This window comes from Ascaphus truei, chromosome 18 (genome assembly GCF_040206685.1).
Source record: "Ascaphus truei isolate aAscTru1 chromosome 18, aAscTru1.hap1, whole genome shotgun sequence".
NCBI lineage: Eukaryota > Metazoa > Chordata > Amphibia > Anura > Ascaphidae > Ascaphus > Ascaphus truei.
Window position 1 is genome coordinate 19,165,214 of NC_134500.1, and position 27,500 is coordinate 19,192,713.

Consider the following 27,500-nt stretch of genomic DNA (forward strand, 5'->3'; position numbering starts at 1 on the left):
AAAAAACCCAGCTTGTCTCTTGACCTTATGCTATAGGGGTGGGCAACTCCAGTCCTCAAGGGCCACCAGCAAGCCAGGTTTTCTGGACGTCCCTGCTTCAGCACAGGTGGCTCCGTTTGATTGAGCTACCTGTGCTGACGCTGGGATATCCTGAAAACCTGACCTGTTGGTGGCCCTTGAGGACTGGAGTTGGCCACTCCTGCTATGTATTCATGACATGAATGTCAACATAGATGAAAGACTTCTGCCGGAGTACAAGAACAACTATAATGCATTGCCTTTTCTATATGTTGTAGTAGAAGATGGTATTTATTTTTTCCAAATACCAATGTTTTTTCTTCTTTATTTCCAATTAATTCCCATAACTATGTTTTTTGTTATGTTCAAAATTATTCTCCTTCTCCCCCTGGCCCCAAAAAATGAGTTGGTTTATTAATCTAACTGCTTCTAGCAAATGCAAAACAGACTTAATGAAAATTTAATTTCTGTACTGTTCTATATATTCTTTGGATCCACACAGACCAGTTTTGGGGCCTTTGACAAGGGTGACCAGACATCCCAATTTAGCCGGGACAGTCCCGGATTTTTTGTCCTGTGTCCCGAAATCTGTCCAAATGTCCTGGTTTTCGCCGGCTGCACACGCACGACATTTGTCCCAGGAATCATGCAGTCGCCCTACCTTTTGACAGATACTGTATCTTTGAAAGAAGAGGGTTGTGGTGGGCACTGATACTGAAAAAAACCTATATACAGTATATTGCTGGTAAAAAGGGTAACCTATAAACCTAAACGGTTACATACAAACAATAACCTGAAACGCTCAGAACAAAAGTAAAGGGAAAGGTATGCTCACCAATGAAGGTTTATATGCAGAGTGCGTATACAGTACAATGCAGATGCAGAGTGATGTATACAAAGGTAGATGAACAACGCTTTGGAATTCACCTTTGTCAGGTCTTTGTATACATCACTCTGCATCATATAATCTGTATTGGCGGACAGGGAATAAGAGGAAGTTTGGCAGTGCACTGCTACAGACTGGACAGCCAGTGTACAGTATGAAACACACATTTTAATGGCAGATACAGGAACAGACGAAGCGAGCCACCCGCGGATAGCGCTTTATCAAAGAGTATGGGCTTCTGACACACAGCAAGCATCTAAATACCCAGATCACTCCTCCAACGTGCGTCGTCGCATCGGTAAGGAATAGAGAACACCTGTTTATGGTATCAGTGATAGGATCAGCCCAATAGCAGCTGGCACCCATGGGACAGGTGTGATCTGTGTGAATGAACACATCATGTTAAACAGTATCCTAATGACAATCAGGGATACACTGGGAACATAGATCTAACAATGAAAACTAATGTAACAATTTAAAATACACTTGTAAATACAACTTTTCGTGCCTGGATCTATCATGAACGTAAATAATACAGAATCTTAGTTAGATTATTTGGTATATTATATTACTATCTGTATGGGGAACTTACTGAGTGTATTGTTTGAACTGGACATAGTGTGATTAATGAGCGTGCAATATGTATGTGTGATTAATGGGTGTGCAATATGTATGTATGTGTTAATTTAATGTATGGCTGTAGTATGTGCAGCTTGAATATTGCAACATGCACAACACTGTGGGTACATAAGCCTAAACCTATGCAAATCTATATGGAAAAAATATACAAGATAAACTCGCATGTAGTGTGTATACATATAATTGTTCACTCAAAGTATGAACAGTAACAAATGTGTCGACAAAGTAGAGTGATACAATATTGAATGCTATGTCTACAAAGTATCTAATTGCTGACATACTAAAATCTAGTGTTCAGCCAAACCTGTAAATAAAACATGAATAATGCATGAACGTACCATTGAATATATCCATAATGCAATGATGAAACAATAAAGTTGATAAACCTGATACACAAAGAAACCTCAACAACTTTGTAAATTAATTCTAATGAACATATATATGTTTGCTGTGGAAAACAATTAGTTCATTAGAATTAATTTACAAAGTTGTTGAGGTTTCTTTATGTATCAGGTTTATCAACTTTATTATTTCATCATTGGATTATGGATATATTCGTGTGTGTGTGTGTGTGTGTGTGTGTGTGTGTGTGTGTATGTGTACAGTACATATGTTTATTTGTTCCAAATGTCATTTCTAATGAATATGACAAGATCTATTTCTACTGAATTGACTATTTAAATAATATTATTGGTGAACATATTTTGTCTGAGTGCTGCAGGTTATTGTTTGTACATACTGTGTGTCTTTAACAATAATAGTCTTAACACATTGATCAACGGCCAGAGAATGCAGGGGAACCTTTTGAAACCCTTCCGTGCCAGTTGGGCTTGGGACTGCCCTCCAGGTCCCTCTGACGGCCAGAGGCATCAAATCAAGAGCATCTTCACAGCACAATGCCCTAACTAAGTCCTGCAACTGTCCTTTTTAACTCTTCCGTTATTATTTACCCAAATATGTCTACATTAAAAACCAGCTCATGTCCCTAACCTATTATATGGTCCGACTAGGCCATAGAGCAGGGGTGGCCAACTCCCGTCCTCATGGGCCACCAACAGGTCAGGTTTTAAGGATATCCCTGCTTCAGCACAGGTGGCTCAGTTGAATTGAAAGCTTTATGTTGTGGTCTGTTTAATCTGAGCGGTTTTGTAATGGCAATATGCATAGCAAACCTGTTATGAATGCAAAGTCATATTAGTATAGACTTAAGGATGAATGGTTCTTGGCAGTATTGTGCAGGTGCAGCTTCAAGTAATATACATCCCCATCATTTATTTTTTGTGAGGCTGACAAATGATCCCTATGTGGTGAAAGAGAATTTTGCAGCTTCTAGGGGTTGTAAAAAGTAACAGGACAGAGACTGATTGCTGTGGAAGCACAAGTAACTCTTTACAAACCTAAATATTCTTAGAAAGGTGCAAGCTGCACTTTGTAAAGAGATCAGAAGTCAAGATATGCAAAGCATGTGGCCTCTTACCAAGTCTCCTAAGAAATGAGGACAGCTGAGGTCAAGCTGTTGTATAGAATGAGAATGAACTTAAGCCATGTTCGAAACCTGCTGCCTTTCATCAAGCATAGTATTATGGCAAGATGAAGCATGTCCCAAACAATATTAGTCCACTACCAGATTTGAGATGCCCAGTAAATGCCCTGCTGTGTGTCAATATCAGAAAATCCTTACAAATTGAGCATTGTACTAAAGTAATCAATACCAAGAAACAGCTTGTAAAAGTTTATATAATTAAATAAAGTAATTTCAAATGAATACTACAGAAGCGTGATCGGTATAAATAATTAGGGCTTGAGGAAAAGCTGGCCACATTTTTGTCTTTTGTATTTACCTACTGTTGGCATCCCCAGGTAACTAGCCAGAAACAAGTAAGTGAAGGTGGGGCCAGGGTATACCACGCCAATAAATTGTGGTGGCATTTAGCATCTCATTGACCTTGAGTGGTGGTACAAGAGATGTAACATGCTACTAAGATGTATTGAATAAGGCTCAGTCTGTGGTCTCAGCTGTAAGCTGGGTATATATTTTCATACATACTGTATGTCTTTTCCCAGCAAGAGCTGCTCACTAGTGCAACTGAGTATGGACTTCTAAATGACCTTCTTTGTTTGCTTAGTGTGTGAATGTGAAAATGCTAGTAATCTGCCTTTCAAATTCCAGCATGTGGACGCACCCGTGCATACCATTAAAAACCTGTAACTCTTACATTGTCCAGTTTGCTTTGACACAGCATTGTGTGTGTTACTGAGAGTGTCTGCTAACTGGCAAGGTAAATATTTTCCCCTGAAATGTACAAAGACTAGAGGCTATTGCTGGCTGCACACATATTTGGCATATTTAGAAGAGGTTTCTGGCTGGAAGTTATATCGGCGCCACTAAAAAGATATGTTTGAGATTATTTTGCTGCCCTCTAACACAAAAGCTCTTTACCCTGTGAAAACACATGATAAATGTATTAGTGCTGTGGAAAATATCCCAAAACCTACGTTAGAGACAGAAATCCAAGGATTCTTGGCATTTTAGTATTTATTTATGTAATAACCAGCTATCTACCACTAATACTTTCTCAAGCCAGTTTGAGCCATTCATAGTGGAATGTAATTTTGTGCCAACCTTGATCGCTACAAATTCATAACTAAATCCAGCATGTAAACAACCACTCTCGGTGGTCTATATATATGAGGGCTATTTTACTAGCAAAATCGTTTTCTTTATGCTCGGTAGTGTATCGAGGTACCGCAAGACGAAAGCAACATCTCTCTGCAGCAAAGAACAGCTCTTTGCATTGCTACACACCGTAGGCCCCTAAATATTCTCCGTCTCAAAGCAAAAATAATTTGGGTGTCCCTGTAAATCTCTCCTGAAATGGGCGCCTCTTGTGGTGTAACGTAAAATCCCTCCAGCAGAGTGGATTGCTGGCGCAATTATCGTTTTATTTGTAAAGCGCCAACATATTCTGCAGCGCGGTACAATGGGGGTACAGCGATTTTGATGACGAACCTGCACAGACAGATACAGACAGGTAGTGAGGGCCCTGCTGGTGAGAGCTTACATCTAGAGGGCATGAGGGACAATGTTGAAACAAAAAGGTGAAGTGGCTGCTCATAGTGGGAGGAAGAATACATCGGGTAGAGTAGGAGGACTCTATCCAAAATCCACAGCTGTTTTCCGGTATCCACGAGGGCGGACTTCGTACCACGTTTATCTTTTTGGGGGCTACATGTGAGTGGTCATTTGTATCTTTACTTCTATTTACCAATACAGTGTTACTCCCTACACTCCGTCCGTTTCCTTTGTGCACATCTTCTTGTTTTATACGTCCACCTGAACTCCCGAGGTGACCAGAGAACTGATACAACTGTTCAGCATTAGGCCCGCATTACCATCAAGGGATTTCCCCAGAGGGGCACAAATGCTGTTTTTAAACACTGGAAAGTGTGAGTGTACACCTTTTTTTAGGGTGATATATTCAATAAGCCAGCCTACATTTCATAATGTTGTTGCACGATATATTTTTCTCTCTTTGTATATTACACCAACCGGTTTCCTGAGCTCCCCGCATCTCACAACAATCCTTGCCTAGTGCCTCCTTTGATTGAAAAAACCTCAGAGGCTATTCCTGAGCATAATGCCCTGGCTGAAGGGGACGTATAAAGAGCCATAATGGAGCGGAGAGAACGATCCCCGAAGCCAAAATGTTTAAGCGTACCTTCCATATATTCCCAGTCCAGATGGCCAAAGCTTTCTCTACGTCTAAAGATAATACCAGGGACTGGATATTAGTTTGTTTGGCGGGAGCCCCTAGGTTGAACCTCTGTTCTTTTAATGTAACCATGTATTGTTATAACTCTGTGCCCAGGACTGACTTGAAAACGAGAGGTAACTCTCAATGTATTACTCCCTGGTAACACATTTTTATAAATACAAATAAAAAAGATTACTGCTTTTGTAATGAACCCCTACAAGCTCATATTGAACCCCCAAAATAACCAAATCATTCTTCCTGGTAATATACAGGTGATTAAGAATTTATATTAGTGTTAGGACCCTTGAGATGTGGTCTGCCTTGGAGGGGCTCAAGGGCTTAAAACACTTTGGCCAAAGAGTTAAACTAAAAGACCATTTTATTCAAAAGGTATATATATATATATATATATATATATATATATATATATATATATATATATATATATATATATATATATATATATATATATAGGCATTGTACTGTGTATTTGTGTAATTGGATGTAGCACTGAGCTCTGTCTGTGTTTCATGTTCTGTCTCTGGTTTTAAATGCTTTAGTAATGAACAAGAGACCACTGAGTCTCCACTAGTGCTCATACCACTTATTGCAAACAGCACAGACCAACCAGGTAATGTCATGTGCTGTTAACCCAGAGAAAAGATAGTCATATGTTGCAAGTGAGTAAAAGATGGTGGTAGGAGTCTTAGTATTTGTTAGATAGCAATAAGTCCTGACTCCCCCTTGCGCATTTTCATGCAATATTGCACTGCAGATAATAATGCAGAATTCTCAGTCCTGTTGGCTTGCCCATGCCCAATGATACAGTCCAAGAAAACAGTCCTTAGGAACACTTGCCTCACCTGTATGTTGCTGTGTATCGTCTATTTGGATTAAAGTACCTTGGTTTTACTGCACTTTATGGTTTGGTCCCCACTTTCTGCTGCGGTGCTCTCCTGATTCCTTGTTTCCAGCTGGATCACGCAGGAATCCATTCGGTTATTGCTTTAGTAAGTGGCACACTTGTAAGGCCTGTGACATGGTCAGCGCTTATGCTCTGACCCGTGCTGAGCCGTGCTGCTGCTCGGCACTGAGCCCCTGCAGCCGCAATGAGAGCTGCTTTAGCAGGGGCTCGCGCACGCGTCAGCACGCTTGGGGAAGCGCGTGTCTGATGGCGTTTTGAAATTTCCCCGCTTGCCGGAGCGCAGGGCCGGTCACGTGAGTGGTTCGCCCGCTCCGTGACGTCACTGGCCCGCCCCCGGCCCGCCCCCTGATGGCGCGCTGTGTAAGGCCAGGGAAAGCACTGCTTTCCCTGAACCTCAGCGCGCCTCAGCACGTTTCAGAGGCACTATGTCCCAGGCCTTAGGAAACAATTCTACAGTGATTCCTATAATGCAGCAATGAAGGGAAAGGTTTAACTATAATATTAATTCACTTAACATTTTCCCTAACTTTGATCGCTTCTTGGTATTTCCCAATGACCCATGTGCTCAGGAAAAGTAAGATGTGCATGATTAGGAGTAAATAAATGCCACAGCTACATTAACCAAATTGCCATAGGATTCTAGGCGTGAACCCATCATAGACTAGTTGAAGAATGAATAAAACCGCAGCAAATAATTGAGTGTAAAATTCTGCAGTGGAATAAAAGTGACCCCATATCTTCTTTTTAATGAAGAAAAAGGCCTAACCTCATTGCAGGTTGTCTGTCAAAGCTCTGTATACTATTCAGTGCTTGTTAAACATTATCTAATTCTTATCAGTTCAATGACTTCAGTAGCAGAATTTACAAAAGAGATTATATGTCACGATAAAACAATGCTGACAGTGCTTTAGAGCATTTTTCAAAAATTATATAGAAGTATACAAACATAAATAGCATTATATCAACGTGATATTTGAATACTACATAGTCTCTGTTCCTAGTGTTTAGTACACATTGTCTTTCTTTCCCCTTTTCTCAACTTTATCACATTGTACCATATTGTTTAGAATGATATCCTCTGATTGGATTTTGGTTACAATGTTTTTGGAACATACGTTTCCAGGCATTAAAAGGACAGTCCTACTAGAACAAAAGTGAACTAATGGCAGGCATGGTTTTGTAGGTCAAATATAGTTGACTGGTATCTTTTACAAATAACATGTATAAATAGACACGTTCCCGCCCCCCCCGCCCCTGTATTTTTAACCTTTTCTATATTGACCAAATATTTTTGAGACTCTTTAACCTTTATCCGATTTCATGTCTAAATGTAATTTGTCAATCCCAGTTTTCCCTTTGTTCTGCATAAAATAAGTGTGGTGCCAGTTTAACACTGTAACACCAGAAGTATCAGATAAGCAGGAACCCGACGAAAATAACGCCTTCGTTATGTGGGATTAACTCTTTACAAAAAAAAGTAAATATTGACTTACTTTTCCCCTTTTAACCCTAAACACACACATCACTGAAGTCACCCAGTGTGTTTCTATTTTGCAGAAAAACTCATTTCAAAAACTTTTTTTTTACAGGCATCATTAAAAATGGGCATCACTGATTTAATCATATTTAAAATTGGCAGCAAACGCTGAACCAATAAAAAAAAAAAGTGAGAATGTGACTGCAAGGGGCAGTAATATGTCTTATGTTTTGATTGCAATGTATTGTACCCTCCATTTTTTTTTAACTCCTCATGAAAATGATTAACCGTTAACTATGGAAAAGTAATTTTTGTCTTTTTGTTTCTTCATGCAGCTGAAGATAATTCCACATAATGGATCCCCATTTTGATGGTCTGAGGTACAGCTGTGGTGTTCTCCTCCGACCCAATGATGAAAAAACTAGACAGCTAAGAAATTCCCCAAATGGTAAAGAAGGCTCTTATGGTGTAAGTATTAGAGTCCAAGGAATAGATGGACATCCATATATTGTGTTAAACAATAAAGAAGGACACTTGTCACGTAGTGTGTCTGCACCCGACATTGATCCCCAAGCGCTGAAAAGAACACTACTTAATTCAAAGAACAATCCACCCTCCGTAAGAGACATTCGCGAAGAACTGACTTTCCCTAAAAATCCATATGCACCGACATTTAAAACGACAAAAAAAGAGCAGTACATACATTCTGGGACCGGGGATTCAGAATTCAAAGAAGGGGCCTTAAAAACATTGAGTTTATTAAATTTCCAAAGAGATCCTGAGATTTTGAAACCATATGATCCTGAAAAACAGAGCTTGAATGTAGAAAATGACCAGCCTTCTACAAATAATCAATGCGTGTTGGCTGCAGATGGAGAACTTAAGAAGGATACCAATGTTTTGGTCTCTTTACACAAAGGGCCCTCCACTCAGAGTCCCAGAAGAAAAACGGTGGATTCACTGAAGTCTAAAGATAAGGAAATATTTTCGAACCAATCTTCTAAGCACGAAGACAAAAATAAATCACTGACAGACAGTGCAAGTATTATAAGCAGTCCAAGTGACAACTTTACTTCTGAGTCTTTTTCAACCAGTAGTGGATCACCATACAGTATCAGCTCTGCTACCCTTGCAGAACCCAAAAAGTCCAGGCCTGATGTGCTTCAATTTAGAAGACAAGACTCGGCAGGGCCAGTGCTGGAGGATTCTCGATCACGTAGATCCTCCAGTTCCTCAACAACTGCAACCTCCTTACAATCAATGCATAAATTGTGGCTGGAGGAGCAAGAGGATGCTCTGTATGCTGAGAATGTGAACCGCCATGAAAATCGAAGATACATTCCATTTATGCCCGGAACAGGCCGTGATATTGACACTGGGCCCATTCCTGCAGTTGATCAGTTGATAGAAAAATTTGATACGAATGTCCCCATGCAAAGAAGAGGTAGATCCGCCAAACGGAACAGAATTCATCCAGATGACCGTAAAAGAGCTAGAAGTGTGGACAGTGCATTGCCTTTTGGTCTTCAAGGCAATTCAGACTACTTAAATGAGTACAGTAAAAATCTAGGGAAGTCAACCGAACACTTACTGAGACCTTCTCAGGTATGTCTGCAGAAACTACACACGCAAAACTATAAAACGCCCTTCAAAAGGCAAAACACAACTGGAAGTCTTCGCGTCCAGCATTGTCCACCTGAAGGTATGCAGAAGAAAGGTGTTGGGTGTCTAAAGCCTCACAAACAAAGAAAACCCAACCGCACGCCACCATATGATGAGACCGATAGTACAGTGTTTATTTCATCTACACCGTCGGCACAGAGCAAAAGAAATGGAGAAATGAAAACACTGACATCTACTCCGCAGTTACAAAACTGCATCATTACTTCATCCGAGGAAGGGACGAGGAAGGTTTCTGTTAAAATGCAATCGTCTGCTGGAGGTGCACAGGTTGGTTTCAATATTTACATTTAATTGATGATATTTTTAAAGGTATTTGCAGGTCTATCATGGTTGTGAGTGAATTCGATTCACGTGTCCTGGATGCAGAAGGGGGAACCAATATGCAACTCCTTTTTATTACATGTTTTGTAAAGAAATTGAGATAATGTGCCTGCTCAGCTGAGTACTTTCATTCACTCACACTTGTCACGCCAGCCCTGACCCTGATATACTACCATTGACCATACAGTACATGTAGCATTTATCAATCAGTCCCTTGTGTGTGAATATACAGTCTCGGCTACCACTTCATTTCATTCGTTTTTAAGCAAATGGTTCTCTCCAGTGTTGGCTCTCTCCCCGTATAGTTTATTAAAGGTTATATGTTAACATTTTCATTCTGTGAGGCCTTTGAGTGCATCCTACGGGATCCTTTTGTAAATAAATATTCATGTTTTGTAAAGAAGCTTACATTGTAATGTATTACGTTGTGTGCCCCCTTTTCAGTTTCTGAGGCTAAAAAAAATAAAGGATTTCCCGGCACAGTGGAGTAAAAGGAAAATAATCGCAGTGGCTCTATTCCAGCTGTTGAATCTGGGCCACTATACAGGCAATAACCTTATGAGCCAGGCTGTGCCCTTTCTCACAATACACTTTGATACATTTGGCTGCTGTAGAAGCTCTTGAGTTGCTGATGTGACCCCAATCATTTTAATAAATGCCTTGTCAATCTTATTGTTGGTAATCGGCATGCTGCATTCACTCCATCTGAACTCTGTAGGGCATGCAGCCATCCTTCTTTTTATTCTTTACTCCAAAAGGGGTTTATAGATCATTATTGAAGTGAAACTTCCTTAGTGGCACCTCATTCAAACTAGGGCAAAAAAGAATTGTGGAGACAGAAATGAAACGGATGTGACGTCAGTGCTGGCAGTTGAGGCCGGGCTGTTTTCTGGCTCAGCCCGACCCCAACACTGACATCACACCCGCTCAACAAATCAGATGCGGCGGCGGCGATAGCCGCCGGCGCCGCTCCTAATGGCCCCCGCTCCCCCCACACGGCCGCAGACATATGCGGCGGCGGCGATAGCCGCCGGCGCCGCTCCTAACGCTACTATACGTCCCAGTGACGTCAGGCGCTGGTGGGGGAACTCCGTCAGCTGTCTGAAGCTGCTCCGGTCCCACCGCTGTTATTCCTCTTATGTCAGAAGCATACAGACTCCTCTGTCACCCTGCAAGTCCCCCTGCCCCCGGAGCAAACACTCATGGCCCCGGCTTTGCACTCCTCTGTCACCCTGCAAGTCCCCCTGCCCCCGGAGCAAACACTCATGGCCCCGGCTTTGCACTCCTCTGTCACCCTGCAAGTCCCCCTGCCCCCGGAGCAAACACTCATGGCCCCGGCTTTGCACTCCTCTGTCACCCTGCAAGTCCCCCTGCCCCCGGAGCAAACACTCATGGCCCCGGCTTTGCACTCCTCTGTCACCCTGCAAGTCCCCCTGCCCCCGGAGCAAACACTCATGGCCCCGGCTTTGCACTCCTCTGTCACCCTGCAAGTCCCCCTGCCCCCGGAGCAAACACACTCAAACACACTGACACAAACAAACACACATAATTACATACACATACCTCCGCAGGTGGGCTTGCTGCCACAGGATACACGGGCTGGAGAGTCCTCTGCCGCGGGGCTGGACACTCCTCTGCCGCCGGGCGGGAGACTCCTCTGCCGCGGGGCGGGAAACTCCTCTGCGGCGCCGTTCCCCGCCCACTGCCATGCCGCGCGCCACGCATGCGCAGAAGCGGCTGGCAGCGGCGCCTGGGAATAGGGTGGTTTGAGCGCGCCGCCGGGGGGGGGTGGGGAAGGGGGGAGCTTGAGCGCGCCGCCGGGGGGGGGGGGGGGTGGGGAAGGGGGGAGCTTGAGCGCGCCGCCGGGGGGGGAGCTTGAGCGCGCCGCCGGGTTGTGGGGAAGGGGGGAGCTTGAGCTCGCCGCCGGGTTGTGGGGAAGGGGGGAGCTTGAGCGCGCCACCGGGTTGTGGGGAAGGGGGGAGCTTGAGCGCGCCACCGGGTTGTGGGGAAGGGGGGAGCTTGAGCGCGCCGCCGGGGGGTGGGGAAGGGGGGAGCTTGAGCGCGCCGCCGGGGGGTGGGGGGGGTATCTGCTCACAAGACTCAGACTGAGCCCCCCGGGTCCGCAGCTCCGTCGGGGGTGGGGGGAGTCAGGAGAGAGGGGGCAGGACACAGACAGAGAGACATACGGTACACACAGAGAGATACACATACACTGACAGACACGCACACACTGACATACACACATTGACTGACACACACATTGACTGACACATACACACAATGACACACACACACTTACTCTGACGCACACACACACACTGACTGACACACACACACACACACTTACTCTGACGCACGCACACACTGACGCACGCGCACACACTCTGACGCACGCGCACACACTGACGCACGCACGCGCACACACTGACGCACGCACGCGCACACACTGACACACGCACGCACACCCCAGTGATGTACCGAACACCGCCCCTGAATGATGTGCCTATTCCTTCCCTCTGTCTTCCGTCTGAGATCAGATGCATTGTAAGGAACCCCAACCCTCTCTAATAGCGCGTCTGAGATCAGATGCATTGTAAGGAACCCCAACCCTCTCTAATAGTGCGTCTGAGATCAGATGCATTGTAAGGAACCCCAACCCTCTCTAATAGTGCGTCTGAGATCAGATGCATTGTAAGGAACCCCAACCCTCTCTAATAGCGCGTCTGAGAGCAGATGCATTGTAAGGAACCCCAACCCTCTCTAATAGTGCGTCTGAGAGCAGATGCATTGTAAATTCTTCTGTATTTGATACAATTTTCAAATTAGCAGAGAACTGCAGGGAACCCGTTAGGGATGCCCGGGGGACCCAATGGTTCCTAGGAACCCTGGTTGAAAACCCCTGCTGTAGCGTATTTTTCATGCACTTGATAAAAAGCCCCTTGTGTCATAGATATAATTAACCTTTTACTGTCATTAGGGCATGTAAAAAAAAGCTGTGTGTGCTGTGCACGCGCATAGTAAGTGAAACTTCATTGACTTTTGTCACAGAAATTGACTTATAACGCGCGTGCTCGGCACACATGTGTCAGTGTGTCAGTCAGTGAGTATGTATGTGTTTGTTTGTGTGTGTGTGTGTCAGTCAGTGTATGTATCTGTGCCGGTCAGTGTATGTATCTGTACCGGTCAGTGTGTGTATTTGTGTCAGTCATTTTGTGTGTGTGTGTGTGTGTGTGTGTGTGAGTGTATGTCTCTCTCTCTCTGTGTTGTGTGAATGTCTCTCTGTGTCGGTCAGTGAGTGTATGTGTGTCAGTCAGTGTGCGTGCGTATGTGTGTCAGTCAGTGTGCGTGCGTATGTGTGTCAGTCAGTGTGTGTGCGTATGTGTGACAGTCAGTGTGCGTGCGCGTGCGTCAAAGTGTGCATGCGTCAGTGTGTGTGTATGTGTTTATTGGCAGCAGTACCAGCATCATGAATGTTGAGCGGGTGGGGGAGCTCACAGTGGGGGGGAAGGAATAGGCACATCATTCAGGGGCGGTGTTCGGTACATCACTGGGGTGTGCGTGCGTGTGTCAGTGTGTGTCAGAGTGTGCGCGTGCGTGCGTCAGTGTGTGCGCGTGCGTGCGTCAGTGTGTGCGCGTGCGTCAGAGTGTGTGCGCGTGCGTCAGTGTGTGCGTGCGTCAGAGTAAGTGTGTGTGTGTGTGTGTCAGTCAGTGTGTGTGTGTGCGTCAGAGTAAGTGTGTGTGTGTCATTGTGTGTATGTGTCAGTCAATGTGTGTGTCAGTCAATGTGTGTATGTCAGTGTGTGCGTGTCTGTCAGTGTATGTGTATCTCTCTGTGTGTACCGTATGTCTCTCTGTCTGTGTCCTGCCCCCTCTCTCCTGACTCCCCCCACCCCCGACGGAGCTGCGGACCCGGGGGGCTCAGTCTGAGTCTTGTGAGCAGATACCCCCCCCACCCCCCGGCGGCGCGCTCAAGCTCCCCCCTTCCCCACCCCCCGGCGGCGCGCTCAAGCTCCCCCCTTCCCCACAACCCGGTGGCGCGCTCAAGCTCCCCCCTTCCCCACAACCCGGCGGCGCGCTCAAGCTCCCCCCTTCCCCACAACCCGGCGGCGAGCTCAAGCTCCCCCCTTCCCCACAACCCGGCGGCGCGCTCAAGCTCCCCCCCCGGTGGCGCGCTCAAGCTCCCCCCTTCCCCACCCCCCCCCCCCCCGGCGGCGCGCTCAAGCTCCCCCCTTCCCCACCCCCCCCCCCGGCGGCGCGCTCAAACCACCCTATTCCCAGGCGCCGCTGCCAGCCGCTTCTGCGCATGCGTGGCGCGCGGCATGGCAGTGGGCGGGGAACGGCGCCGCAGAGGAGTTTCCCGCCCCGCGGCAGAGGAGTCTCCCGCCCGGCGGCAGAGGAGTGTCCAGCCCCGCGGCAGAGGACTCTCCAGCCCGTGTATCCTGTGGCAGCAAGCCCACCTGCGGAGGTATGTGTATGTAATTATGTGTGTTTGTTTGTGTCAGTGTGTTTGAGTGTGTTTGCTCCGGGGGCAGGGGGACTTGCAGGGTGACAGAGGAGTGCAAAGCCGGGGCCATGAGTGTTTGCTCCGGGGGCAGGGGGACTTGCAGGGTGACAGAGGAGTGCAAAGCCGGGGCCATGAGTGTTTGCTCCGGGGGCAGGGGGACTTGCAATACAGAAGAATTTACAATGCATCTGCTCTCAGACGCACTATTAGAGAGGGTTGGGGTTCCTTACAATGCATCTGCTCTCAGACGCGCTATTAGAGAGGGTTGGGGTTCCTTACAATGCATCTGATCTCAGACGCGCTATTAGAGAGGGTTGGGGTTCCTTACAATGCATCTGATCTCAGACGCACTATTAGAGAGGGTTGGGGTTCCTTACAATGCATCTGATCTCAGACGCGCTATTAGAGAGGGTTGGGGTTCCTTACAATGCATCTGATCTCAGACGCGCTATTAGAGAGGGTTGGGGTTCCTTACAATGCATGTGATCTCAGACATGCTATTAGAGAGGGTTGGGGGTTCCTCAGAATTTCACTTAGGGTTCCATAACCCAGGGGAGCGCAAACTTTTGCTGCTGCGCCCCCTCTGTCTTGGAGCTGCGTCAAATGACACTGCGGGGTCATGTGACGTCACTTGACCCGTGGCGGCATTTGACGCGTGTGATGCCACATCACATGACCCCGCTGCGTCATTTGATGCCGCGTTGCCATGGCGACGCGTCTGAATCACGGTAAGTTCAGAGTTGCAGAGGCCTCCCGCGAACCCCCGGCATTTCATTTAAATACCTTAGGGGAAGAGTGCGGGACCTCTGCAACCGCCGAGCCCCCCCCAGAAAAATTTCCCGCCCCCCTGGGGTTTGCGCACCCCTGCTTGAAGCACAATTTGCTACGATTGTTACTCTAATTTCCGTGACACAATTGTGTATGGTTTGTTACTGTGTTGCTTCGATGCAAACACACAAACTGGCAGTGGGCGAGTAATGGTTTGTGATTTGTCACACTACACCAGGGGTGGGCAATTCCAGCCTTCAAGGGCCACAGCCAGGTCAGGTTTTCAGGATATCCCTGCTTCAGCGCAGGTGGGTCAGAGACGCGGACTGGAGATGCCCACCGCTGCTGTTCACCGTCATTACAATGATTCCATTGTAAGTAGAACACCAGTTCAGGAGTTTAAACCAGACGTTTGCATAACGTTTTCCTAACTGATGTTTGCAAGAGGTTAAGCAATGTAACAGTTCACATGAAGTATTATTATTTAAGTGTTCTGCAAATGTTTTCACCGTTGTACTTTTTTTGTTGTTGTTGACAGAAGTATTTTTTATGTAAATATAAAATGCTTCAATAACACTGACCGTAATCATAGTTCAATGGATTGCAAGCCCTTCCAGAAGTAGGAACTGTATACTTTGCATTGTCCGAAGGTGTTTAACCTGGATTTTCTTTGTATAAAGGTTTTTTTTTTTTTCCTTTTTCTGCTCTTTATTTTACTGACAACGTTTTGCCAATTTAGAGTTTTTGGTATTTATAGCCACACATTAAATAAGTTATGGTGGGTAAAACAAAGTGACAAAACCCCTCCAATGTACAGTGTACAGCAAATAAAAATACCCTTTGTGAGCACATTCGCATGTCTCAGACAGGTCTGCAGCGCTGCTTTTCCCTGTTATCTCTTAGAATACAGTGCTTCCACTGCAGCAAGGGATTCTGGGAAATGACATGCAAATGAGCTCTGTGTGTCACTCTTTACGTCTTATCCTGGACATGGACCCCTGTATTTTATGCCTGCCGTGTTACATCTGCTTTTGTAAGTATTTAGAAGGCCTTTTTAGGATAGATGCTGAAAATAAATCATTGCGATCCCTGTCGCTTCTTCCCAATAATATTACCGATAGATCAATGGTCAGCTCACAATGAAGCACTATGTGGCCATTCTAATAAGAATGACGTGTTCTCTGCTCCAATTTCTTCATGTAACCGCTCTTCGAATCACTGACAGGGCGCAGAATAGGGAGACAATATATTGATGCCAAGGGATTCGTACTGCAAATGTCTCTTAGTGTCAATCTTCAGCTTGACACACAGCCCTCAAAGAAGCAGCAACATAAAAACTCATCTAGGATGTCACTGGGGCATACCGTACTGTGTGACTAATTGTCTGCATTATTTTAACATGTTAACCCTTCATTCAAATACAGCAAATAGCAATTATGTTTGTCAGCCCTGTTGTAATACAATGTTTATGTGGAGGGCTGGCCGTTTCTCACTGTAGACATGCTTAGCATGATAAATCACTGCTTTTCTGATTTTCTGTATCTGTCGGGCAAAAGTATTAATAGTCCCCACCCTGCTCTCTTGACTATCGCTTCAATACAAGTGTACACACAGGGCTGTACCGAGACCCCGCAGTCTGCAGATACTTCCTGAGATGGAGAAAGAGCAGTCACACCCTTTTAATCCTGTCCAGAATAAACCTTTTCAGTGCTGGACCGCCTGGTTCTGGGTTTAATGCCTCTTTGAATACTCTCTGCATTTTGTGACTGTAGAGATATCACAGAACAAATTATTTCATTCCTGTGGAGAAGCCATGGGGCCTCTGATCATGACAACGGACATGATATGGCCCATAATACACAGGGGCCCAACAAATCTATGTGCATCTGCAATTTAACATGTTTAGCTAATGAAATGCAACAGTGCCCCAAAACATTAAAATGATTAAATTATAATTTAAATAATATAATATATAATATAATATATTATAATATAATATAAATTAAAAATTATTAAAAAACAAAACATTAAAGGCTACACTTGTAATGCTACACTTTATATAAGTGTTAGTCTTTGTTATATCTGGATAAATCTATAACCTCTGCTTAGTAAAGTAATGGGAACTGCTGCTGCAAGTGCTAATAGATTATATACTTGCTCGTATTATTATTTATTTTATTTATAAAATGTTTAACCAGGAAGTAATGTATTGAGTTACTTCTCGATTTCAGGTATGTCCTGGGCACAGAGTTAAGATGACAAATAATACATGGTTACAATACATAGTTACATAAGTGAATAGGGTATACATTATATACAAGACATTGCATGCACAGTAAGAGATAATATATGTTATAGGCGCATGTAAAAGTTACAGACCAGATTAAAATGTGAGACGGCCTTAGTTTTGAAAGAACTTACGCTGGTGGTGGCTGTGAGTCTCCGATTGTTCCAGGTTTGGGGTGCATTGTAAGAGGAGGAGCGGCCAGATACTTTTATTGAACCTTGGGACCATGAACAGTCTTTTGGAGTCAGATGCTGCATGTGGTAGGGGTGAGGAGCTTGATCAGATAGGCAGGTAGCTTGCCCAGAAAGTATTTGATGGCAAGACAGGAGAGATGAACTTTGCGCCTAGACTCAAGTGATGACCAATCTAGTTCTTTGAGCATTTCGCAGTGATGTGTGTTGTAGTTGCATTGGAGAACAAAATGGCATATTGAATTTTAGAGGGTATCAAGTTTGCTAAGGTGGGTTTGGGGTGCCGAGCCGTATACTATGCCCCATAGTCGATAATTGGCATTAGCATCTGCTGTGCGATACGCTTTCTGACCAGCAGACTTGGGGAGGATTTGTTCCTGTAAAATATACCTAGTTTGGCATAGGTTTTGGATGTCAGGGTATCAATGAGCAACTCAAATGTTATATAGGAGTCAAACAATATGCCCAAGTATTTAAAACTAGTAACAGGAGTTAGGGTGGTGTTCTGATCTGGAGCTCAGTCACTGGAAGCTTTAAAAATGTAGCCTTTGTCCCAAATACCATTGTTACAGTCTCGCCAGTGTTTAAAAACAGTTTGTTTTGGGAAATCCAATTTTCAAGTCTCAAAAAGTCAGACTGAAGAATGTGTTGAAGGTCAGAGAGGCTATGGCTGTATGCATATAGGACTGTGTCATCTGCATACATGTGTATTGAAGCTCCCTTACAAGATGTAGGAAGATCATTGATGAACACTGAGAAGAGTAGGGGCCCCAGAACAGAGCCTTGCAGGACACCACAGGTGATATCCAAGGGGTTGGAGTTAGAGCCTGAGATAGACACATGTTGGTATTTACCTGATAGGTAGGACTGAAACCAGTTTAAAGCATGCTGCACTATTCCAGAGCACTGGAGTTTGTTAAGCAGGATAACATGATCCACAGTATCAAAAGCCTTTGCAAAATCTAGGAATATTGCACCATTGAGTTGTTCCATTCCACTCTGGATTTAATTGCAAACTTTTAGCAGGGTAGTTACGGTGGAGTGTTTGGGGCGGAAGCCAGATTGGAATTGGCTAGGGAAATTTGTATAGTGATCGCTTAATTGGCAGCGAACACATTTTTCCATGACTTTGGATAGTATTGGGAGAAGAGAGATTGGCCTGTAGTTTTGAGACAGTGTTTTTGTCCCAACTTTTGAAGATTGGGACAACCCTGGCAGGTTTCCAGGTCTTAGGGATAGGGCCTGCAGACAGAATAGAGTTGATTTTAGGGAAGCAATTGGTTTGGCAATGGCTGGGGCACCAAGTCTTAGGCACTTAGATTGCAGTAAGTCAGGTCCACATTGGCTGCTTAGTTTTAATATGAGGAGCGCTTGTGTAATCTCCTCTTCGGATACTGGGGCAAATTGCAAGCAGTGTTGGGAGAGGGTGGAGCTATAGGGGTACATTCAGAATGAGGTTCATGTTTGTGGTTTGGGTTGCGTTTCACTAATAAGTTAGTAGCATACCCCACAAAGTAATCATTAAACGCATTTGCAATGTCAGTGGGGTTTGTCAGACTAATATCCTCCTGAGTGATATTACTTGGTTGTTGATGGTAGAAGGCTGGAATATATTGTTGATAACCTTCCAGAAGTTAGCTGGGTTTGATGTATTCTTGTGAAGATTGTCAGAGTAATATTGTGCTTTTGCGTGTCTTGCTTGCCTTGTGCACATGTTCTGTAGTGATTGAGATCCTTGGTAGTGCCAGTTACTTTGTAACTTTCCACAAGGCATCCCTGAACTGGTAGAGGGCTATAAGGTCGGTTGTAACCCACGGAAGGTGGGCCCCCGTAATATATAATGCACTTGGTTGCTGTACGAAAATGAAAGCAGGTGTGTGCAGATTTGAAGTTTGTCATTCATTACTCCACTTGTTACTGGTGAAAGTCATGAAAATGTTGCAGGCTCACCCCAGTAGTTTGTATACTTTTCCAATTTTAAATTCAAAGTAATCCCCAAATCCCAAAAGTGTAAAAACACTGGCCTAGATTGACTAAACAGGGCTAAACCATAAAACGCCTTAAGGCCAATTCCAATGAATGGTCCATCAGCTGCCTCACAGCTTGGCACCAGTAAATGTTATTTAATCCCCTAAATAAACTCTTCAGTTTAATTTCACCTTTGTGCACACACACTCCTGATTCATCATGTCCTTAACCTTCTACCTCTCTCACTGTGGCTTTCTTCTTTTCTTATCATGGTTATCCTGTTCCCATCCTCTCTCCCCTACTATTTTTCTTCTCTGTTGTGTCTTCCTCCTTCACTATCTATGGTACTGTATACTGCAACCAGAGTGTTCTTGGACTCCTTTTGAGGTGCCTGGTTCCCACCTTCCGCCTTTAGGGATTTATGTAGAGCAGGGGTGTGCAAAGTTTTTGACCTGCGCCCCCCTGCCTTGTAGCCACAGCTTTCGCGCTCCCCCTCTCCTACGACCCGGCGTCAAATGACTCCGCGGGTCATGTGACGTCACCTCACGTGACCCAGCAGTGTCATTTGACGTGTTGCCATGGCGACACGTCACGTCACATTACCCCGCTGCGTAATTTGACGCTGTGTTGCCATGGCGACACATCACCGAAGACCCGGCTGGTAGCAGGTAAGTGATGTTACAGAGGCCTCACACCTCCCCCGGCATTTAAATTAAATGCCTTGGGGAAGGGCACAGGGTCTCTGTGACGCCACCCACCCCCCCTAAAAAATCTTGCACCCCCCCAGTTTGCGCACCCCTGGTGTAGAGTAAGACTACATTACAAGACCGGTCTACTCAGTCTTGCTTCCTTCATTTGTTTCTACCTTGGCTACCTCCTCTTCTACTGGGCTGCTGTGGTTCAACAGTAGGCGGCAAACGTTGTAGACTGTAGATCAGGGGTGGGCAACTCCCAGTCCTCAAGGGCCACCAACAGGTCAGCTTTTAAGGATTTCCCAGCTTCAGCACAGGTGGCTCAATCAGTGGCTCTTCGACTGAGCCACTGATTGAGCCACTTGTGCTGAAGCCAGGGTATCCTTATAACCTGACCAGTTGGTGGCCCTTGAGGACTGGCATTGGCCACCCCTGCTGTAGATCATGCTTGCCACAATGTTTCTCAAAATTCGGTAGATGAGGAATGAATGCTGGAACGTCAGCTCTGCTGTAGTTTATTTTCTATATGTTAATACTGATTTTCATATTTTCAGGTCACTCCTGATCTTTTGAAGGGTCAACAACAACTTGCTCAGCAAACACATGAGGAAACGGCAAAACAAATACTATTTAATTATTTGAAAGAAGGGTTAGTACACTTAATACACCTATGTGCCCACAGAAATGTCTCTACGGCTCCATACGTATATTTTAATTCTACATTGAAGGAGCCCCTATTTTTATTACGTGTATAGAAATCGGGGGGATCTCTGTGACTAAATTGTGTTAATTCCAGCTACGGGGACCGCCTGCTTCCTGAGATACATAAAAACTAGGGAAGGTGCCGGTAGGTACAGCCCTGTGCTGGGGAAACAAAATGGAGGATACCATCTTCCACATCATGTCACAGCTTGCTATTGGCCCGGGAGTTTTAAACTTCCATGGAGTACAGGTGGCACCTTTTCTGGCAAGTATCCAGAAGCCGGGGGTCTCCGCAGTTGAAATGAAGTTGGTTTAGCAACAGGGACCCTCTGCTTCCTTTACATAGGGGATGGGGAGAGCTACTGCTTTAAATACACACATGATTAATATCAAAACAACTTTTATTTTCAGACTTTTTAGGATTGTGCTTTTGGAATATTTCGTGGCCACATCACTATTCCATTACAGGGGGTGCATGATCAATGTAGCATTGTCTTGTGCAATCCCTGCAGGAGAATCTTTAAAAAAAAGGAGTGTTTCTTCAAATTCCTTTTGTAAATATGCTTAGTTTTCAAGATGCTCGACAGAAAATGTTTTATCTGGTATACCAGGGGTGGCCAACTTCCAGTCTCCAAGGGACACCAACAGGTCAGGTTTTCAGGGTATCCCTGCTTCAGCACAGGTGGCTCAGTCATTATGATTCAGCCACCCGTGCTGAAGCACAATCATTTTTGTAAGGATATTTCTAAATGAAATATCTCAGGATACAGGCGGTCCAGGGGCCATCTTGCACCACATAAAGTAAACAAAATGCATGGATTTAACAAATAAAATTGAGCAGTGTGGATTTCTACTTTTAATTGAGAGAGAATTCATCATTGTTTCCATGTTAGTAATGATTAGTCCGGAGTTATAAAGCAGTTTTTTTAGAAAAGGTACATCAACATGGTTTTACATCAACATGGTTTTACATCCACATGGTTTTACATCAACGTTTGGCAGGGACAGAACATTGCTTGGTTATTTCCCATGTGATCAGTAAAAAAACAATGCAATGTTAACAACTCAAGTTCAGTTCACTTTACAAAAAAAAAAAAGATGTTAAAAAAAAATAATAGTTTAAAAAAAGCGCATGAATTGCTTCATTAAATTATGCTCGCTATTGTTTAATTTTTTTTTTTTTACATAATTATAATTATATATACATTATTTTTTGTTGAACTTATCTGAACCAGTGCTTAGTATAATACAAGCCTAAGGAAACTAAACCATTTTGGGAGAGGATTGCTGCTTTAAAGAGGCAATCCAAGGCAGCGGATTTGTTTTGCGAATATATATATATATTATACAGTGGTCGACAAATCACCAAAAAAATCTACTCGCCACCTAGTACCAAACGTGTGCTGCTTGGGCCAATAGGCGCTCACCACGATGTTAAATCCACTAGCCCGGGACTTGCAAATGTATAGGTTTGTCGAACACTGTATATATATATATATATTTATATCTATATTCCTAGCCAGGGGTCTCCGGAGCTGAACCCATTCATTTCATCCCCTGGTTCCAGAGATACTTACTGGTGAATTAGGTGCCAGTAGCCGGCTACCAGGCTTCACAATATGTCCGCGCTTCAGAGACTTATCGCCCTGCGGGCCAATAGGACACCATGAGGCCATCGACATACTTGAAAACGAGAGGTAACTCTCAATGTATTACTTCCTGGTAAAATATTTTATAAATAAAATAAATCGATATGGTTTCCTATTGGCCCATGAGACACAGGAGCTTTAAACTTGAAAGCTTTGCTTGCTGAGCCCAAGCAGCTACTGGCACCTTGTTCAGAGGCAAGTATCTCTGAAAGCAGGGGGTCCCCGTAGCTGAAATTAACGAGGTTCCGCCCGAAGACCCCCTGCTTCAAATGTATAGTAAAAAAAAAAAAATTGCCACTTTTGAATGCTCCTACAGTATAAGTGTTACCTTGTATTTACCTGTTTTTGATAGTGTTGTTCTTTTAAATGTGTTTAACAATTCTGCGTCCATCTCTCAGCAGTCCTGGGAACGACGATGCCACAAAAAGGAAAGTCAACCTGGTTTTTGAAAAAATCCAGACTTTAAAGTCGAGAGCTGCCAACAAAGCGCAAGTAAATAACCTTACTCCTTTCTCTGACCATTTATCCACACATTATGCACACACAGATCAGACGGGCTTCATGTCATTACACTACTACTTCAAATGACCATTTTATGGCTTCAAGCTTTTTATGACGAGGAAGGTCAATAGTAAGCCACTTATGACTGCCAATCAATTGGATTTATTGGATTTCAATTATTTTATAGCTTCCCGTTGACTTGGGGAAGTTGTTGCCTTTCATTTGGTACGTGTATCAGTGTTTTTAGTTGTACAACTCAACCCCCTTATAACGCTGTGCTTGGGGTCCAAAGAATCACATCGCGTTATAAGCGGATCGCGTTAGAAATAATGTACAATTGTATGCATTGTACAATAAAGTATGTAAGATACCAATAATCGTGTTGTAAAGTATTCATAAATACGAAACCTGGGAGCCACGCTTGCATCGCGTTATAAGCGGATTTGCGTTGTAACGGATGGCGTTATAACGGGGTTGAGCTGTATGTAGAGAGTGAGTGGGTCATTTTGTTCAATGATCCAGTGATAAATATTGTACAGTACATTTATTAAAATGTTTTGCCAGGAAGTAATATGAGTTACCTCTCATTTTCAGGTATGTCCTGGGCACAGAGTTATGATAACAGATACATAGTTACATTAAGTGAGCAGGGTTATACCTTATAATACAGTACAAGACATTGCATACACCTAAAACAAGTTATGTTAAAGGAGCGGCTCAGTGAGTAAAGACACTGACTTTGAGAATGACACTGAGTTTGAACATTGCTCCATTCCCTGTGTCGGCTTCTTCTGACCTTGGGGAAGTCGCTCGTTATCTCCCTGTGCACCAAAAACATTGATTGTAAGCTCATATGCAGGGAGCGTCTGTAAAAAACAAATCCTATGCACAATGATGCTTACCGCGAATAATGCTATCATTGTGAATCTCTTTGAGACCCATTGGACTACATTATTATTATTATACATGACTAGTTACTAGTACAGCAATTCTTAAAAGGGTCAATTCTAGGTAAAGGATTAAGCCCATTACATCCTGGCTCAAGAACAAGAATGGCATCAACTGAGCATGGAATTATATTCAATTGCATCTAATGGAACACACAAATATTTGACTCCTTAAATAACATTTAAGTATGGCAGCATGTGTGTGTACTTTTTTTTTATTTTTATAAGCCAAATCTCATGACTGCTTGCTAGGGCAGATTAATAGAGCACATGCAGTCAAATGTCCTGCTGACATACCCAAACGATCCCCTGACTCAAGTGTACTATATGCTCATTTCATGAATTGCTTCCAGCTACGTGAATATAAATGTACCAATCATTTATTTTCCCTGTCTCATTTTTTTTTTTTACCCTCTTTATATACCTGAAGTACACCCAGAGAAAACTAGTTGACTGTTTTTCTAAATGTACCTAGTTAATTGTCATGGTATATGGCAAGGGTGCGCAAAAAGGGGGGGGGGGGCGCGTGGGGTTAACAGAGGCCCCGAGCGCTTTCCGAAGGCACTTAAAGGCCTCTGTAAACTGCACTTGCCTTGGCTCAGACGGCTTCTGGAGACGTGTCAAATGACGTCGCGGGGCAACGTGACGTCATGATGCCCAAGCGCCGGAGCCGAGGTAAGAGGGGTGGGGGACAGCCGGCAGGGGGCGCAGGGAGAAAAGATTGCGCTCCCCTGGTATATGCAGTACACTCCGTTCTTCATTGACTCTTTCTAATAGTCTTTCCTGTAATAGGCTACTGACAATCACCGCTGTTGTTTTTAAAAGTGCAACTAGTTTGATATAGAAAGTATATGTCTAGACACACATCTGAGAGTAACTCGTATGGACTTTGCAGGTTTCCGATCCTTCGGTGGAAGTCCAGACATTGTTGGAACAGAAAATTGAACTGGAAAAGAAGGCTGCTAACCTACAGAAAAAACTTGATGAGGAGATTAGGGTACTGGCCTTTTTTTTTTAAATTCCTATTTTAAAATGTCTTAAGTCCGCACCGACCGATGTAAGCTTTGCGCTTCTGGCGGCCTCTGCACGAGTCGTTGCAAATGGCATTTTTTTTAACGTAAAATTGACATGCACATCTCATTTAATTGCCATTCTGTGCACCTATATATTAACCATATTTTTCCTGAAGTGTGCCGTAATAATGTATGTGAAATGGTATATACAAAAAAATCCTTTATCTGCGCGTCTAAAAAAGGAAAAAGTTGAAATATCGTCCACCAAGTTGAACCTGTGTGATTCATTTCAAACAACCAGTTATTCGTCATATGTATGGAGTCACGTAACCTTTATACATACTACGGACATTTTATTAGGGTCCGTACAGGCATACCCCGCATTAACGTACGCAATGGGTCCAGAGCATGTATGTAAAGTGAAAATGTACTTAAAGTGAAGCACTCCCTTTTTTCTACTTATCGATGCATGTACTGTACTGCAATCAGCATATACGTGCATAACTGATGTAAATAACGCATTTGTAACAGGCTCTATAGTCTCCCCGCTTGTGCACAGCTTCGGTACAGGTAGGGAGCCGGTATTGCTGTTCAGGACGTGCTGACTGGCGCATGCGCGAGCTGCCGTTTGCCTATTGGGCGATATGTCCTTACTCACGAGTGTACTTAAAGTGAGTGTCCTTAAACCGGGGTATGCCTGTATTACTTATTAACCCTACAATTTTGACTCTCCAAACAAATGTCAAACTTGACCCATACTGACACACACTTTTGAAGGTTGTATTCCACTGAAAAGGACTTTGTTTCCCCAATAAATCTAGACTCGGGAAAACAACAAAGAAGAGAAATACAAGAATAAAGCAAATATGAAAGATATCCATAAGCAACTTGAACAAAGTATGAGCGAAAATATTGTACTTCATGAACGATTGGGAGAGAGTGAAAAGGAATTAAGAAAGAATATTGAAGAGTGAGTTTCCCTTTGCCCCCATGTGTCCTAAACAATGTGTGGTTATTTACATTTTTTTTTTTAAGGCAAATGGCTGAAAAAATGTGCATTTTAATTAAGATATTTCATGTGTTTCTATGATTTTTCATATAAATTGTACATAGGTCAAATTGGCAGCACTGTTACGTGTCGGTTTACCATATAATACTGGTGGTTATTCATTAAATACATTAACCATCCTTCTGGCCGTTGCAAACACTAATGGCCACTTAAATTCATTGTGGTTAACGGCCACTAATGATGGTGGGAAAACTCTTGAAGGTGCAATCCTAAATGATTAGGACTAATGACAACTATATTTTTAATTGGGGTAAAATCGGGAATAATAATATATCTGCATGTATATATCATTTTGGAAGAGCGGGGATATGTTTTCACTTAACGCTGAGGATGGATAGGGTAGGATCATATGTGCTCTTGATAAGGTAGTCCGATTTAGTTTCACCATATGCCTGTCCAATAACCAACAAGAACCAACCAAAAAAGAGGCCATAGGAATGGAGATCTAGGACAGTAAAACCCATCTTAAACTTAAGGTTACAATGCTTTATTTATCTGATTTCCCGCCCCCCCCTTTTTCTTTTAAGATGCAAGTCACCACGTTTTATCCTTTTAAACATACACGTATCATATTGGTACAGTATGGAACAATGCACACATATATAAATAAAAAAGAACACTAACGTCCGGTATGTTTCAATTATGTTACCTTACTTGGTCCTCAAGGATAGACACTTGAGCCTAGTTCAACCCCACATTAGTAATTAACGCTCATAATTGTGTGAAACAGTAATCACCAAAATGTATTTGTGTGTATATAATTTTATATACCGTGTTTCCTCGATTGTAAGACGCACCATCGATTTGGCCCTTACAATTGAGGAAAATTACTTTTTGACTAATCATGTTTCAGGAGAGGTCCCAAGTCAGCGGAGGATGAAGCGGACGGCAGCGGCAGGAGAGGTCCCACGTCTGCAGATGGTTGAAGATGGACAGCGGGCGGGAGAGTGCGGGAGTGCAGCTGCAGGACCGGTCCCAAGTCTGCAGGTGAATAAAGATAAGAAGACAGCGGGTGGACATGCAGTGACGGATGCGGCAGGAGATCATAACAGGAGAGCAGAGCAGGAGCAGAGCGGCATAGGGGAATGGCTGGGGAGGTGCACACTGTAACCAGAAGTCAGACACCAGTCAACGTCCGGTGTTACAGTGTGCACCTCCCAAGCTGTTCCCCTATGCTGCTCTGCTCCTGCTCAGCTCTCCTGCTATTATGGTCTCCTGCCACTGCTGCCACTGCATACCCGCCCACCCGCTGTCTTCTTATCTTCATTCACCTGAAGACTTGGGACCGGTCCTACTGCCGCCGCACTCCCACCCGCTGTCCATCTTCAACCATCTGCAGACGTGAGACCTCTCCTACCGCCACCCGCTTCGTCCTCTGCTGACATGGTATCTCTCCTGAAACATGGTAAATGAAAAGAGGGGGTTAGTGCTGTAGACACTTTTTTTTCAATTTTTTTTAATACATCGATTCTAAGACGCACCCCGATTTCCGACATGTGAAATTC

At 44.0% G+C, this 27,500-nt stretch overlaps 1 protein-coding gene across 3 annotated transcripts in view; it reads left to right on the plus strand.

Annotated features, from left to right (window-relative positions):
• Window positions 1–27,500, plus strand: part of CGNL1 (cingulin like 1) — an 84,072-nt gene that overhangs the window by 16,404 nt on the left and 40,168 nt on the right. The window contains exons 1-6 of one of the 3 annotated variants that reach the window (XM_075575785.1): window positions 4,970–4,990; window positions 8,036–9,650; window positions 20,669–20,763; window positions 22,864–22,957; window positions 24,809–24,910; window positions 25,748–25,896. In XM_075575785.1, coding sequence (XP_075431900.1) covers window positions 8,055–9,650; window positions 20,669–20,763; window positions 22,864–22,957; window positions 24,809–24,910; window positions 25,748–25,896 — 2,036 coding nt within the window. In that variant the 5' untranslated portion in view covers window positions 4,970–4,990; window positions 8,036–8,054. Of the gene's footprint in view, window positions 1–4,969; window positions 4,991–8,035; window positions 9,651–20,668; window positions 20,764–22,863; window positions 22,958–24,808; window positions 24,911–25,747; window positions 25,897–27,500 lie in introns of those variants that run through there. The other 2 variants (XM_075575784.1, XM_075575786.1) reach the window with 2 other exon arrangements.